This window comes from Bos indicus, chromosome 25 (assembly GCF_029378745.1).
Source record: "Bos indicus isolate NIAB-ARS_2022 breed Sahiwal x Tharparkar chromosome 25, NIAB-ARS_B.indTharparkar_mat_pri_1.0, whole genome shotgun sequence".
In the NCBI taxonomy this organism is placed as follows: Eukaryota; Metazoa; Chordata; class Mammalia; order Artiodactyla; family Bovidae; genus Bos; species Bos indicus.
Window position 1 is genome coordinate 8,687,919 of NC_091784.1, and position 17,167 is coordinate 8,705,085.

The 17,167-nt window shown below is 49.8% G+C and overlaps 1 protein-coding gene across 5 annotated transcripts in view; it reads left to right on the forward strand.

Annotated features, from left to right (window-relative positions):
- The window catches only part of ABAT (4-aminobutyrate aminotransferase), an 89,855-nt gene extending 75,879 nt beyond the window's left edge, over nucleotides 1-13,976 (forward strand). For all 5 annotated transcript variants that reach the window (XM_070779640.1, XM_019987846.2, XM_070779641.1 and 2 more), the window contains 5 exons: nucleotides 805-942; nucleotides 2,506-2,673; nucleotides 4,122-4,268; nucleotides 8,854-8,965; nucleotides 10,807-13,976. In XM_070779640.1, coding sequence (XP_070635741.1) covers nucleotides 805-942; nucleotides 2,506-2,673; nucleotides 4,122-4,268; nucleotides 8,854-8,965; nucleotides 10,807-10,928 — 687 coding nt within the window. In that variant the 3' untranslated portion in view covers nucleotides 10,929-13,976. The remainder of the gene's footprint in view (nucleotides 1-804; nucleotides 943-2,505; nucleotides 2,674-4,121; nucleotides 4,269-8,853; nucleotides 8,966-10,806) is intronic.
- The last annotated feature ends 3,191 nt before the right edge of the window (nucleotides 13,977-17,167 follow it).

Genomic DNA, 17,167 nt, shown 5'->3' on the forward strand with positions numbered 1-17,167 from the left:
CAATGTTTTTTTAATGATTTTAATGTAGAAGGGTACCCATTTCTCCACATCCTCTCCAGCATCTATTATTTGTACACTTTTGATGGTGGCCATTCTGACTGGTGTGAGGTTGTAAGTTACTGTACTTTTGACTTGCATTTCTCTAATAATTAGTGATGTTGAGCATCTTTTTATGTGCCTGTTGGCCATCTGTATGCCTTCTTTGGAGGAATGTCTATTTAGGCCTCCTAACCATTTTTTGATTGGGTCATTTGGTTTTTTGTTACTGAGTTATATGAGCTGTTTGTATATTTTAGAAATTGAGCCCTTGTCTGTTGCATCATTTGCAAGCATTTTCTCCCAGTTCATTGGTTGTCTTTTTGTTTTGCTTATGGTTTCTTTCACTATGCAAAAGCTTATACATTTGATTAGGTCCCGTTTATTTTTGCTTTTATTTCTATTGCCTGGGAGACTGACCTAAGAAAAGGTTGCTAAAATTTATACCAGGGAATGTTTTGCCTATGTTCTGTCCTAGGAGTTTTGTGGTGTTGTGTCTATATCTAAGTCTTTAAGCCATTTTGAGTTTACTTTGTGTGTGGCATGAGGGTGTGTTCTAACGTCACTGACTGCCATGCAGCTGTCCAGGTTTCCCAGCACCACTTGCTAAAGAGAAACTGTCTTTTCTCCACTGTATATTCTAATGATAAGACACCATGACATCGTCAGCATAACTTCCAGGGGTCCACAGCACCCCCATGCCCATCCTCCTCGGGGGCTGCCCAAGAGCCCCCACGAGCCCTTGTCCCGGCCCCCTTTGGAATCCAGGTGGAGGACCTGATCGTGAAATACCGGAAGAAGAAGAGGACGGTGGCCGGCATCATTGTGGAGCCCATCCAGTCTGAGGGCGGAGACAACCACGCGTCGGACGACTTCTTCCGGAAGTTGAGAGACATCTCCAGGAAGGTCAGTGCCCGGGGCCAGTTAGTTGGTTTTCCAGGGCAAAGGGTGAGCCTGGACTCCTTGTAAACTTCCAGATGTTTCAGAGGCCACCTGTGGGCCTCGTGGATAGAAAACTTGGGGTTGACGGCAGGACAGGGAATTCTTCCCTAAAATCTTCTTCCAAAGTCAGCCTCCAACCTGCCACCTTAGGTGGTGGTGGTGGTTTAGTCACTAAGTCGTGTGCAATTCTTGCGACCCCATGGGCAGTAGCCCGCCAGGCGCCTCTGTCCATGGGATTCTCCAGGCAAGAATACTGGAGTGGGTTGCCATTTCCTTCTCCAGAGGATCTTCCCAACCCAGAGATCAAACCCGGGTCTCCCGCTTTGCAGGCAGGTTCCATCTTAGGGACACTCTCAAACAAGAGAAGGTCCCAGGGAAAGCCTCAGCCCCCTCGTCCCTTTTCTTTCTGGGGATCCCACCTCATCTTTCAGCCCATTGTGGTTCACTCTCCACAGAAACCAAATGAACAAACTTTAATATCATGTCTATTTGGGGTTTCCCAGATGACCCTGTGGGCTTCCTCTGTGGCTCAGCTGGTAAAGAACCCGCCTGCAATGCAGGAGACCTGGGTTTAATCCCTGGGTTGGGAAGATCCCCTGGAGAAGGGAAAGGCTACCCACTCTAGTATTCTGGCCTGGAGAATTTCATGGATTGTGTAGTCCATGGGGTCTCAAAGAGTCGGACACAACTAAGCGACTTTCACTTTCAGATGACGCTAGCAGTAAAGAACCTGCCTGCCAATGCAGGAGACATGAGAGATGTGGGTTTGATCTCTGGATTGGGAAGATCCCCTGGAGAAGGGAATGACAACCCGCTTCAGTATTCTTGCCTGGAGAATCCCATGAACAGAGGATTCTGGCGGGCTACAGTCCACAGGGTTGCAAAGAGTCGGACACAACTGAAGCATTTAGCATGCCTGCATATCTATTTTAATGTGTCTTGGTCCATCCAAGCAGTCAGTTTACAGATAAAGGTGATAAAAATTTATTTAAACACAGATGCTAAGTAAATAATAGTCCAGGTGGACGTCCCTTGTGGTCTACTGGTTAGGACTCTGCGATTCCACTGAAGGGGCAGGGATTCGATCCCTGCTCCGGGAACTAAGATCCTGCCTATAGCATGGTGTGGCCAAAATTAAGACCAATAATAACAATAGTCCGGGTGCTGAGCAGAGCTGGCAAACATGGCACCTGAAGTTTGGGAAACGGAACGCCTTACCATCGGGGCACGCCTCCTTCTGAGCACGTTGGCCTGCTCAGGAACCAAAGCCAGTGGATCAAGGAGCCTTTGATGTTCCGATTTTGTTCCAGTTGGGCAGTGGGAGGCCACGCGCAGACACAGCCCTGCAGGAACTGCCCTCCTAAGCCTTCGTTTGGTTTTGCACAGCCTGAGAACACGGGCCGGGTGTGAGGTTCAGAAAGCAGTGGCTCTTGGGCTGGATTCGGGGATCCGAGGTCCGAGGTGGGGGGGCCCGAGGTGGGCGAGGTGCGCGCGGTGTTCATGTCTCCCTCACCCCGCCTGCGCCAGCACGGCTGTGCCTTCTTGGTGGACGAGGTTCAGACTGGAGGAGGCTGCACCGGCAAGTTCTGGGCCCACGAGCACTGGGGCTTGGATGACCCGGCGGACGTGATGACCTTCAGCAAGAAGATGATGACCGGGGGCTTCTTCCACAAGGAGGAGTTGCGGCCCAACGCTGTGAGTGGGGACCCCGCCTGCCTGTCCCCACCTCTGCTTTCCAGGGCAGGGGGCGTTGCTTTCTCTTAATTGCTTCTTTCTCACCAACAAGGCACTCAGTAAATACCTAAATGTCTCACAGAAGTTTCTGAAGCCTTATTTCTTCTCAACCTAATTTAAAGGCAGTGGTTAAAGTCACCCCAGCTCTCTCTGCAGGGTTGACTTTATAGCAGTCGATCTTCAGGCTTCTGATTTTTCTGTATGTGCACAAGCAAAAATATTGTCAATAGCTGCTGCCGTGAACAGCGCCTTTGTCTCTGACCCAGTTCTAAATACTCTGCTTGTACTTTTAATCCTTACAACATCTAACCAAGTAAATGTTATTTTTCTCTCCCATTTTGCTAATGAGGAATCAGGCACAGAGACGTTAAGTAAGTTGTTTAAGGTCACACAGCCGGTTAAGTGACAAAGTCAAGATATAAACCCAGAGCTCATGCTCTTAACCACTTTACTGGAATGCCATATGTACATACAGATTCTCTCTTTCTCTCTCTCTCTCAGGGCCCAGGGTCCCTCCTTCCATCATACCTTCATATAGCTTCTACCCTCAAGGTCACCTCATGATCCAAAATGGCTACTTGGGCTCCAGCCCTCAAATTTCAATTTTAGGCAGTAGGAAGGAACAAGGAGGCAAGGACAGAGTGGCCCACTTCTCGTCCTTAAGCAGCTTTCCCAGAAATCCCACAACGTTTCTGTTTCTCCCGCTTTTGCCTAAGATCTGCTCACATGGCCACTCTTAACTGCAAGAGGGGCTGGGCAGTGTGTTTCAGCTGGGCTGCATTGACGCCTGAAAGAGGAGTAAAGGAGCGGCCTTTAAGGGCCAGGCTGCCATCGGTCCACTCCTGACTCCACCAAAGTGTTGTATGTTCACAAACAAATCACTTCACCTGGAACCCCAGCTCATCCTTTGTGAAAATAAGGATTGTGGTGATGAGGAGCCAACTGTCTCAGTTTCCCCAGGACTGAGGGATTTTCCAGGGCATGGATGAGTTGGTGTCCCTAATAGGAGTAACTAGAAGACCCACAGGGCTTCCCCAGTGGCTCAGCTGTAAAGAATCGCCTGCAGTACAGGAGACGCAGACTCGATCCCTGGGTGGGGAAGATCCCCTGGAGGAGGGCAACCCACCCCAGTATTCTAGCCTGGAGAATCCGGTGGACAGAGACTCCTGAAAGGCTACAGTCCATAGGGTCGCAAAGAGTCGAACATGACTGAAGCAACTTTAGCACACACATGTTTAAGACCTACAAGATTGCTGTGATGGAAACAATTTGTTGAGACCATGTGTTATCCTCCCAGCCCTTAGCAGCTGCTTGCTGAGTTGATCTCTCTCCTCTTAAATGGGGAGAAGTGAGTCTGAGGCTACGTCTGGAACCTTTCTGATACCTGTGATATCTGATTCTGATTCCAGCCTTACCGGATCTTCAACACGTGGCTGGGAGACCCATCCAAGAACCTGCTGCTGGCCGAGGTCATCAATGTCATCAAGCGAGAGGACCTGCTGAACAACGCAGCCCATGCTGGGAAGGTCCTGCTCACAGGACTGCTTGACCTCCAGGTACTCCACCACCCCAGCCCCACCCCAACCTTCCAAGACCCCACCCATGGCTCCCAACGGCCCCTGGGGCAACAGCTGAGCCCTTCAGGGTGGCATCGCACCACTGCCCCAGTGATTCTGAATGGGCTGCACCATTTCTGTAGGGAGCGCCTTCCTACCCCTCATTTCCAATCTTGTTCCCGGTTCCTGATGCTCCTCTGAGAGTTCAAACATCCTCCTCTGAGTTCAGACATCCCTCCTTTGAGAAACCTCCCCAACGCTCCTCTCTTCTTCCCACCCGTGTGCCGCCTGTTCCCTCCCCTGGACCGTCTTCTACACCCTGATCACTCCGTAGCAGTGCTCTCCAGGGGGACAGATTGCAAGCTCCTGTCGTTGTTCAGTTGTGTCCGACTCTTTGCGACCCCATGGACTGCAGCACGCCAGGCTTCCCTGTCCTTCACCATCTCCTGGATCTTGCTCAAACTCATGTCCATTGAGTCGGTGATGCCATCCAACCATCTCATCCTCTGTCATCCCCTTCTCCTCCCGCCTTCAATCTTTGCCAGCATCAGGGTCTTTTCCAATGAGTCAGTTCTTCGCATCAGGTGGCCAAAGTATTAGAGTTTCAGCTTCAGCATCAGTCCTTCCAGTGAATATTCAGGATTGATTTTCTTTAGGACTGGTTTGATCTCCTTGCAGTCCGAGGGACTCTCAAGAGTCTTCTCCAGCACCACAGTTCAAAAGCATCAGTTTTGCTTACAATCAAGATTGCAAGCTATACACATAATTTCAAAGGTCCTAGTAGCCATACTAAAAGTTAAAAAGAAGGAAGTGAAGTTAATTTGAATAATATATTTTACTTGACCCGTCATATCCAAAATATTATTATTTCAACATGCCATCAATATAGAAAATAACGTGATATTTCACATTCTTCTTCTCATAAGTCTTTGAAACCCAGTACGTATTTTACACTTGGTTGTTGTTCGGTCAGAGAAGGCAAAGGCACCCCACTCCAGCACTCTTGCCTGGAAAATCCCATGGACAGAAGAGCCTGGTAGGCTGCAGTCCATGGGGTCGCTAAGAGTCAGACACGACTGAGCGACTTCACTTTCACTTTTCACTTTCATGCATTGGAGAAGGAAATGGCGACCCACTCCAGTGTTCTTGCCTGGAGACTCCCAGGGACGGGGGAGCCTGGTGGGCTGCCATCTATGGGGTCGCACAGAGCTGGGCACGACTGAAGTGACTTAGCAGCAGCAGTAGCAGTTGTTCGGTCACAAAGTCATGTCCTACTCTTTGCAACCCCATGGACTGCAGCACAGCAGGCTTCCCTGTCCTTCGCTATCTCCCAGAGTTTGCTCAAACTCAAGTCCACTGAGTCGGTGATGCCATCCAACCATCTCATTCTCTGTTGCCCGCTTCTCCTCCTGCCCTCAGTCACTTAGGGCACACCCCAATTTGAAGTCACATTTCAACAGCCACATGTGGCCCCTCAGTGGACAGTAGAGCTCTCTGTTATAGTTATTTGCCTTTGTTATGTCTATTCCCTGCACGACACACTCTCCTAGATTTGGGGGTGGGGGATGTGGCTGGGAGGAACCACAGTGTCTCCAGGAGGAGAGCTGACCCTCCCCAGATGGCTGGACAGAAAGCCCTTCCTTCCTCCAGGAGCTTGAAGCATCCAGTCCCTGGTGAGCTCAGCAGAACCGCTGCTGGTGACGGTGACGCTGACAGCGCTGTTAACGTTGAAGGGAGGAGGGACGGTAGTGAGAACAGCGTCCACTGATTGAGAGCCTGCTCCCCCCAAGTCCTCTCACAAGGGGCCTCGTGCATTCCTGTTTAAGTCCAGTAGTCACGCTAGTGATGGAGACACCACTGTTATCCCCATTTTACAGATGAGGAAATGAGGGGCAGAGAGTTATTAACTTGTCCAAAGTTACACAGCTTCTACTGTGCTTCTTTTCCTTTATTTTTAAAATGTACTTATTTCTTTGGCTGCACCAGCTCTAAATTGCAGCACACAGGATCTTTAGTTGCAGCATGTAGGATCTAGTTCCTCAACCAGGGGTGGAACCCAGGCCCCCGGCATTGGAAGTATAGAGTCTTGGTGGCCTCTGGACCACCAAGGAGGACTTCCACTGGGGTTTGAACCTGAGTTTGGTGGCCTTCAAAGTGCATGTTCTTTGCCAGTGTTCACCTCTTTGACATGATCAAAGACATCATCCTTTTAAATTGTTTTTCCATCAATTGAAACTTTGCTCTGTTTAAAATTATTTTTCCATCAATTGAAAATTTGCTCTGTGCCAAGCATTGTGTTAAGTGCATTATCTCATTTAATCCTCAGAATAGGATTACTGCATTTCAAGGGAAAATAAATGCAGGATCCCCCAGTTAACATTTAAATTTCACAAGTCCAAAGCCCAGGGGAGAAAGGTAGGTGCTAGACTTGGTTCCCATCACAGGGAAGAGGCAGGAGCTTCAGGGACCAACTTCTTCCTCCCCACATAGGGATGTGAGAGTTAGCAAATTACAATACAAGACTCTCAGTTAAGTTTAAAACATGGGAGTTAATTTTTTTTTTTTTTTTTTTAGCACAAATATATCCCATGCAATGTTTCGGACATACTTACACTGAAAAATTAGAAGTTGCTTGTCTGGGGCTTCCTTGGTGAGTCAGTGGTAAAAAATCCACCTGCCAATTCAGGAGACTCGGGTCCCATCCCTGATCTGAGAAGATCCCACATGTCGGAGCAACTAGGCCCACGCGCCACAGCTACTGAGCCTGTGCTCTAGAGCCCTGGAGCCGCAACTGCTGAAGCCTCCCTGCCTGCAGCCCGTGTTCCGCAACAAGAGTTAGTTCAGTTGCTCAGTCATGTCCGACTCTTTGTGACCCCATGGACTGCAGCACGCCAGGCTTCCCTGCCCATCACCAACTCCCAGAGCTTGCTCAAACTCATGTCCATCGAGTTGGTGATGCCATCCAGCCATCTCATCTTCTGTCATCCCCTTCTCCTCCTGCCTTCAATCTTTCCCAACATCAGGGTCTTTTCCAATGAGTCAGTTCTTTGCATCAGGTGGCCAAAGTATCGGAGTTTCAGCTTCAGCATCAGTCCTTCCAATGAAGGAAATGGCAACCCACTCCAGTACCCTTGCCTGGAAAATCCCATGGACGGAGGAGCCTGGTAGGCTACAGTCCATGGGGTCGCAAAGAGTCAGACACAGCTGAGCGACTTCACTTTCCTTTTTCCTTTCCTGGTATGTGCTCTAGAAATATCTGTTCTTTACAATCTCAGATCGAGGATAAAGATATACAATGCACAGTCTTCAGTGTCAAACCTTCAGGCCTTCCATGACTTTATTTAGCCCTTCGGCTAGTGACACCCTTTCTCAGCAACTCCCTCAAGGCTCTGGGAACAGTCACTAATGGTTTTCCATCAGTCACATCAGTACTTCACCATCTTGTTTTCAAGATGTTTTTCCACGATGTACTTTTTACTGCTCCTAGCGCTTTGCCTGGGGGTGATGAGAAAGTCATTCTTATTTTTCAAAGAAGCTCTGTTAATTATAGTACAGGCCTGTGCATAGCATATTCCCTACAGTACTCCGCAGCAAGAGAGGCCACCACAATGAGAAAACCACGCGCCACGAGTAAAGAGTAGCCTTCCACGCACCGAAACTAGAGAAAAGCTCGCACAGCAAGGAAGACCCAACACAGCCAAAAATAAATAAATAAAAGTTAGAAAAGAACTTGCTTATCTGAAATTTATCTGGGTGTCCTGTATTTTTTTCTGGCACCCCTAAGCCAGAACAAGTTGAAGTTAGAAGAATATGATTCTCATTTTCTGGATGGGAATGGGAAGCTTTAAACCCAGGTCTGCCTGATTGTAGACGCTGAAGGGGTTAAGTGTGGCTGCTGAGACAGCTGAGCCCCTCCAACTGTGCTGCCTGTAGCTTGAAGGGGGATTTCTTTTTCTTTTCTTGGGCTGGATTTGCATTTAGACTGAGGCTGGGTGGGAGCAGGTGCTAGAAAAAGCCTCTGGGAAGGATGGGAGCAGAAGGACCTTCCCTCCTGCTGCCCGTTCCCTCCCCCGTTGCTAGGGTGGCAGGGGAAATGTCAGACACTTCTGTGTCCCCTGGGGGGACAGCTGGGCCCCAATTGCAGTTGTCGGTGCCGGAGTGTGGACGTGTCAGGGCCGGCCGGGCTCTGGAAGGATCCTGTTGTTCTGAGGCTGTCCCTGCCCTGAGCCCAGTGGCCATGAGGTCCACGTGGACTGATGGCTGCCTTGGCTCTTTTCTTTTTTACTGCACCTTTTTTACTGCTGCGTGGGCTTTCTCTAGTTGCAGTGAGCAGGGGCTAACCTCTAGTTGCGGCATGCAGGCTTCTTGTTGCGGTGGCTTCTCTTGCCGCAGAGCACGGGCTCTGGGATGCGGGCCTCAGTCATTGTGGTGCACGGGGCTTAGCTGCCCCACAGGCCGTGGGATCTTCGCGGACCAGGGATGGAGCCCACATCCCCTGCATTGGCAGGCGGATTCTTAACCCCTGGACCACCAGAGAAGTCTTGCCTTCCTTTGCACTGATGCCGGTCTTGTCTCCCAACTGCAGGCCCGGTTCCCCCAGCTCATCAGCAGAGTCAGAGGGCGAGGCACCTTCTGCTCCTTCGACACTCCAGACGAATCCGTGCGGAATAAACTCATTTCAATAGCCAGAAACAAAGGTAAGGCAGCTGGGCAGCGGGGGGCGGGGAGGCGGGGGCAGTGACCACAGTTCCTGGTGGGGGGCCCAGTAGGGGCGCAGAGGTGAACCTTCACAGGACTAAAAATAGTCAGAATCTCCTTTCTCAAAAGAAGAGAAAGTTACCAGGGAGCTTTATTTGTATGTTGATTCATGTGGCAATATTCCCCGAGGTAAGTGGTGCCTATGCTGGAAAGGATCAGGAAAACTTCCTTCAAGGAGTTTTCAATCTAGCAGGAAGGGGTGACATCAAAGAGAATATTTCAGAAACAACCTATTACAGTTTTAAGTCCTAGGATGGAAGAAAAGGAGCTAGAGAGCAAATAGCTAGGGAAAATGTCCAGGAGATCAGGGGAGGCTTCCTGGAGGAAGCAGCATTTTGCTGGATGAATACCGGTTGGCCAGGTGAAGAAGGTGAGAAGGAGCATTTTGGGCAGAGGGAGGGAGGTGTTCCTTTAGCTGGGTGAGACGGGGCTTAGAGTGTGACAAGGGACAGAGGCGGCGGCGGGCGAATCAGGTTCAGGTGGGTAAGGTTCAAGATTCCAGACTTTCTCCTGAGAGCTATGGGAGCCCTGGAAGTTTTAAGTGGGGGAGATCAGAGTGCCTGCTGGGTGTCTAAGCCAGTGTCTTTCACATGGACCATCTTAGAGGATCCCAGCAGCAACCCTGAAGGGCAGGGTAATTCATCTCCTCTTGAGAATGGGAAAAAAAAAAACAAATTTCAGAGACTCTGTGCAACCCAGGCAAGGACCCCAATCTAGTCAAAGGTGAAGTCACCCTTTAAAATAAGCACATTCTGGGGACTCCCTGATGGTCCAGTGGTTAAGACTCTGTGCTTCCCCTGCAGGGGGCATGGGTTCTGTCCCTGGTCCAGGACACTAAGATTCCCGCAGGCCATAAATAAATAGATTTTTAAAATAAAATAAGCAGATTCCAGGAATTCCCTGGTGGTCCAGTGGTTAAGACTCTGCGCTTCCACTACATGGGGCACGAGTTCAAACCCTGGTCCGAGAAACTAAGATTCCCGTAGGCCATAAATAAATAGATTTTAAAAATAAATTCCAGGAACTCCCTGGCGTCCAGTGGTTAAGACTCGGCACTTTCACTGCTGAGGCCACAGGTTCCCTCCCTGATTGGGGAACTAAGATCCCGTATGCTAAAAAATAATAATAATAAGCAGATTCCATCTCTTGGACATGCTGCTGACCTGCCCACACTTTTGTAACTTACTTTTTTTCATAATTGTATTTATTCAGTTACTTTTGGGGGCACTCAGGCTTTCTCTAGTTGCAGGGAGCAGGGACTACTCTCTAGCCGCGTGGTGTGCAGGCTTCTCACTGTGGTGGCTTCTCTCGTGGCGGAGCACGGGCTGTAGAGCACGTGTGGCACACAGGCTTAGCTGCTCCGTGGCATGTGGGATCTTCCTGGACCAGGGGTCAAACCCGTGTCCCCTGCACCGGCAGGCCGATTCTTAACCACTGGACCACCAGGGAAGTGCTGTAATTTAGTTCTTTACTTATTTTCTCTCCCTGCCGCACCGTGAGTTCCTAGAAGGCAGGGACCTGGTCTCAGGGTTTCTCCATCAGCAGGGCTAGTTTGGGGCAACAGAGCTGGCATTTGCAGTTGGAAGGTAGGGAGGAAAGAGAGAAGGTGGGTGAGCTGGGTGATGGGAGACAGTGAGAAGGCTGGATGGGTGGCTAGCGGAAGGATGAAACAGTCCAGATGGATGGTAGCACCCCTGCGTGACCGTGCCCCCAGGGGACCCCCAGCAGGTGACTCTGAGCCCGAGCCCCTAACCCACCCACCCCTTGCCTCTCCTTCCAGGCCTGATGCTGGGGGGCTGCGGCGACAAGTCCATCCGCTTCCGTCCCACTCTGGTCTTCCGAGATCACCACGCCCACCTGTTCCTCAACATCTTTAGTGACATCCTAGCTGACTTCAAGTAAAGAAGCCCTCTCCTCCACGCTCTGAGGACGGCCTGACCTCAACCGTTGTCCAATTGATTAGTTCGCCTAATTCATGTTTTCACTCAAAGTTTCAGAGGTGAAGGCATAAACTGAACGGTTACTTGTGAAGGAGGGGATGTCTCTGGTGGCTTGGGGCAGGGAGGGGCTGGTTGGGGTCTCCGTCTCCGTGGAGCCGGTGGCGCACATTGATTTTCAGCTCAGAGATTCTGCTTGAGCCCTGGACTTAGTCTTAGGATGGTCCCTGGGGGTCCTGGCCACATAACTGCCCACCAGGAACCCCCCCAATACCTTTTGAAGCCAGTCAAGGGAATGACACCTGCTGCTGGGGCTGGCGGCTGGGGCTCCTGGGTTCCGTTCCACTCAAGGGACACATTCAGAGAGGGGAGGATGCTGGTTCTCCCTCCCCTGTCCTATGCAAACAGACTCACGTCCCCCTCATCCCCCTCTGAGCATGTCCCATGGGCAGTGCAGTGATGGGCAGGACAGAGCATGGGAAGGCAGGATGGCAGGGACACGAGACTGAGCTTTGGGCTGTGGGAAGGGGGTCTTCTAGCCACTCCCCCGATGCATCTGGGGATTTCTCTCCAAACTGTGAATTCTCTCCTTGATGGGGTTTCATCCTGGGAGAATCTCTGGGCGGCATCACCAACCAGTCTTAGTCACCACTCTCATTCCCCAAGTCCCCTCCCTCCTGTTAGGCATCAGCCCAGACCTCCCTCCTGGGAAGGAAAGCTGTAGCCCATCACCCTGGGACACACTCCCGGGAGTGTCAGCCCAGGCCGGGGACAGCAGAGACCACTCCCCCCTTCCTGTCCTCCCAGCTTCTGGGGTCTGACTTTGGACCCCTGGTCGGGGGGAAACCCTTTCTCTAGCTTCTGCTCATCCACCTCTGCTCCACAAGTGAGCAGCGCCCCAGGAATGTTTTCCGCTCCGTCAGAGGGACTTGGTTACAGGACCAAGTTTCTTCTTGCGGGAGGCGTCACGCATTAAACGCACAGAGCTCCAGGCAGGAAAATGCAGCCTGTCAGGGCACGGCGATTTCCTTGTCGTTATTGCTCTGAGTGAGATTTTCCCGCCACGCGTGAGTGTGAGAGGACCGGGCAGGTGATGCTTAGAGGACGCTTCACTGGACGATGGCTGAGGTTCAGGGGGGTCTCTCCTGGAGATGAGACAATTTGCAACTGATTTGACTTCAGTTGCTTCTAAAACAGAGCAGCAGGTCATCCTAGAGCAGTGAGGTGTGGTTTAGTGGGTAGATGAAGGAAGTCTGTCCAAAAGGAAGCCATTGGGGTCTCCCCATGCCTTGGTTGACTGTTTTGGGGAGCCGGGCAGATCAAGAATCTCAATTCAGCACTTTTCTCTTTTAATAACTAATCATCCAAAGATCTCAAAGTGCTTTGGTTTTTTTCTTCCCGCTTCCACTGTTCAGCAGATTTGGTCATCAACCTATGTTTGCCGAGAGTGAAAGGCAAACTCACATGTTTAACAAGAACACGGACAGATCCGTGAATACTGGTTCACCCCACATCCTGCACTCAGTGCTAATCTGTTGCTTTTAAGGAGCTCTGCTGTGTCCGAGGGCATGCGCACTGCCAGCTAAGTGGAGTTCCCTCTGTCTACAACTTTCACTCACTTGTAGATTCATTTATTTATCCAGTCATTCATTCATGAAACTTGCATTAAATACCTGCTCTGTCCCAGGCCCAGTGCTAAGCACTAGAAATCCAAAGGTGACATAAAACCTAGTCCCTGCTCTCAAGGGACTCACCCTCCCATTGGGAACAACAGACTCTTAAACCAACAATCAATGCAGAATGGCAAGTGCCATAACAGCAGTATGTGTGGGAACATCAGGAAATCAGAGGGTGTGACCTGATCCACCTAAGGGTCAGAGGAGGGTCCAAGGAGAAAGTGACATTTAAGCAGGGTTTTGCAGGATGCGTAAGAGTTCACCTAGCAGACAAGGCAAGGAAGTGTTGCAGAAAGGGAACAGCATATGCAAAGACACATCCGTTCACAGCCTCACACCTTTCACAGGGGATCCAGATTCCACAGGCAATATCCCAAGATTCAAGGCCTTATTTAACAAACAAGCAAAATACAAACCAAACCATACTTCACATATGCTTTCTCTGGAGAAACAGCATCGGATCCAAACAAACTGTGAGGTTCCTGGAGTCCAAAAGGTTTTTAAGCCAGTGCCCAAGCAGAAACATGGCTCTCTTTGGTGGAGAGACTGGCTCCAATATTTTGTTCTCTCCCCATAGGGCATGGACAGATAAATGAAATCTTTTTTTTTTTTTTTAAATCTGGAGAGTCACAACCAGACTTATTCACTCCTTACCAAGGGAAGTTACTTCTTAGAAAACTTTTTAAGCCATTTATCAGCCAGTTCTCATTGACTCAGGGCTGAGTGAGTTCCTGAGACATCCTCTTTTGGAGGTGGGGGGTCTAGCTGGAAGAACTTCAAGGTAAAGATTCTCAGCAGTGTTCAAGAAACTTGTCAGAGGTTAGTGGAACACAGGGAGAGTAGAAAACAGGTGCAGAAGAGTTTTTTTGACCTATGGTCTGGAAATGAATCCATCCCACAGTAGTGCCATGGAGTTTAGTACATGTCGCTAGGACATCTCATCCCTTTTACAGAAAAACGAGGTCCAGTAATAGCAAATCTTAGCACATCCTCACTTTTATTATAAATGGGTGTTTGTGGTTTTTTTTTACAATTTTTACTGACACTCAGTAACCATGCAAAGTTGTGTACAACATTCATCTGTCTATATATCTATACGTGTCTATATCTATCTATATATCAACTCATGGTAGAAAACCATAGCTAGGGAACCTCGCCGACTTACCCGCATACAAAATGATCTTGTTTACAGTATTCTGTTGACAGTGCCAATAAATGATAAAGAAATTAACGCGTCACGATGTAACGGATGACCCTATGCCCAATTCCATGAATTCAATCTGTTTCCTGTGTTCATCAGTATTCTTAAATTAAAAACAAAATGTTTATAATGGAAACATCTGCGTATAAGTGGTCTTTTTGGTTAGAAATGGTTTTGGTAAGGACTCATTTGACAAGTTCTTATTAAGCACGTATGATAAAAGTGCTTAATCGTAACTCTTCAGGATGTCTTGGGGTAATTCTGTGCCTGCATTAAGTCTGCCTTGGGCTCAGGAAGCCTGCTGAGGCCATTCAGTTCATCAGAGTTCATCTAAGGTATACTACGTGTCGGGGGTGGACAAGGTGTGGTCCTCGGCTCACCTGCCATGGGCCTGTCTAAGGACCAGGATACAGGAGGATGCTGTTTGTGAAAAAAAAAAGACAGGTCCGAGGCATGGTGGAAGTTAGGCCCCTGAATTTCAACCTCATGGTTGAGTGAGAACGGCTCCAATGACTCAGAGGAGGGGTAGAAGGCATTCCAGACCAAGAGAACAGCCAGCTGAAGGCTGGGTGAGGCAGGCAGGTCTGTGGCGTTCAGCATGACTGTATCACAAAGACGGGGAGATGGGAAGAGCCTGGAGACCAGGCCAAAGAAGAAGGCAGGGCACGGATCCAGAGGGCCTTCTGAGCCAGGCTGGGCCTGCCACACAGTGATGGAGTCACCGAAGGGCTGGGGTAAGGGGGTAATCAACGTGCATTCTCGAAAGAATGTCCCGAGCGCCCACTGTGAACATCAGAGCGCCTGGACCACCAGGTGGGAATCTGTGGCCTTGAAATGACTGGGTAGCCCGACCAGGACAGCAGTAATGGGCTGGATTGGGAGATCCAATGGGATCTCTCCCAGTAATGGGAGAGGCCGAGCACAGAACCCACAGAGCCCAGGACACTGACAGTCCACACTAGGTACCTTGTGTTGCTTCATTTTTAATGTTTTTTAATTTATTTGGCTGCACCGGGTCTCCGTTGCACCATGTGAGATCTTTTTTTTTAACTTGTGCCATGTGGGATCTAGTTTCCTGACCAGAGATCGAACCCAGGCCCCCTGCCTTGGCAGTGTGGAGTCTTAGCCACTGGGAAATCCCAACACTGGACACACTTTGGAGTCGGCCTAAAGAGCTTTGTAAAACTCCTAATGCTTGTGCCCCACCCCAAACCAATTCAACCACATTCTTTCTGCCACCGCTTGAGGTGGTTAAGTTGAGGACCAGCTGGCATCAGCCCGCAGGCAGGTTGCAGCATGGGAAAGCGGGGAAGAGATGCTGAGTCAGCACCTGGGGGTGGGGGGGGGGGGGGGGGCAGGGGCGGGGCGGGGAGAAAGAGAGATAAAAAAAAAAAGTCTGCCTCTCCTGTCCTCCTGGTGTCCTGACCTGGAACCAGGCAGGGGTCGTGGGCTCCTGACTCGCTTCTGTGCCCAGCTGGCTCCGTAACCCTACACAGCCCTTATTTTTCTCACATGGAAAATGTATGGTTTGGATCACAGGATTTTCAGTGTTCCTTCTGGCTGGGACACCCAACACATCTATGAAATAATTGCACTTGGAAAGTAATATCTACCATTAAATGTGCTTTTAAGAATAATCACAGGTAATGATAATATTTATCATTTGTTTGAGCATCTGCTACCTGTGAGAATATTCTGGTGAAAGTGAAAGTGTGAGTTGCTCAGTCATTTCTGACTCTGCGACCCCATGGACTATAGACCTCCAGGCTCCTCTGTCTATGGGATTCTCCAGGCAAGAATACTGGAGTGGGTTGCCATTCCCTTCTCCAGGGGATTATCCCTACCCAGGGATGGAACCCAGGTCTCCTGCATAGCAGGCAGATTCTGAGGTACCATCTGAGCTACCAGGGGAGCCCATATTCTGCTGGGGCTTTGTAATTGTCACAACACGCCTATGCATGTGGCAGCCTGTTTGTAAAATGAGAAGCCTGATGCTCAGATAGGTTGGAGACCCTGCCCAGCATCATGCAGCCTAGAAGCGGGGATTTGAGACATGGTGGGGGGCGGGGGGTGTGCATGCACACATTCCATCAGCATGGGGTTGATTGAGGAGCGACCACTCAGGACACTTCTCTCTGCCATTCTGGCCACTGGCCTAAGAAAGTGGACTTGAACTGGCCAGCATTAGTGTAAGCTCCTGAATGTATATCCCTAAGGCAGGTAGGTGGAACGTGCCAGGACTTCTGTTAAAAACAGTTACTGTTTCCATTTTTCTGTCCTTCTTCCCGCATGCCCCCAGGAGTAGGCAGGACAAGGCAGGAGAATGATCAGCTGCTTTCTAGCTGGGCAACCTTGAGCAAGTGCCTTCACTTCTCTGAGCATCACCCGCAGAGTGAGACGGATCATGGTAATGCAGCTGACACTTATTGAGGGCTTTCCTGGACCAAGCGCTATTTTAAGTGCTTTTTGTGTAGGAAGTCAGTCCCTTCAACCACCTTCGGTGGGTGCTTTGAGTGTCATCAATTCACAAAGGAAGAAACCAAAGCACAGAGAGCGATTAAATGACTGGCCCAAACTCACAGCCCGGGAGTGACAGGGCCGGGGTTCCAACCAGCTAGAAGTCTTGCTTCCAAACATGGTGCTTTCCATACTCGTGCAACTTCCGGCTCTCCAACTCCAGCCGTTGCTGGGGGATTCAAGAAAAGCACATAATCATCGCCTGACAAGTAACAGGTGCTGAATACATGCTGGTTCCTTCGGCCACTTGATCTCCAAGCATGGAGTTCACACATAGCTCTAGATATAAAATCTACTTCCCAACAAGGAGACAAGTCCCACCAGATCCCAGGGTAGCTTACAACAGTTAATCAGTAAAATGGATGCTTTGTCTCTAGGGTTGGTACAGACACGGCCAGATGGTATTGGCCCTGCCTGATTAACCCTCATCAGGCAAGAATTTACAGTTGAATGAATGCTGCACAGTCAAAACAAGGCCATAAAAGTTGGGATTCTGCCCAGGTTTCAAAAGGACCCTGTGGCTTTCCATTCAGGACTCATGAGTCCTGAATTCTTAAAGCAGCCTAGGGCAAGCTCCTAGTTATTTGGGTAACTTGCCCCAGGCTGGCCCCCTGCAAGCAGCTAAGCCCATCAGATCTGTTTTGGGGATTGCATTAAATGTGCCTGTTGATGATGGGATGGGGTGGACTACCTGGGCCTATAACAAGGTAAGGCTCAGTTTCGATAACCAAGAGAGGAAGGACAGGGCTTCCAAGGTGGAGCTAGTGATAAAGAACCCACCTGCCAATGCAGGAAATGTAAGAGACTTGG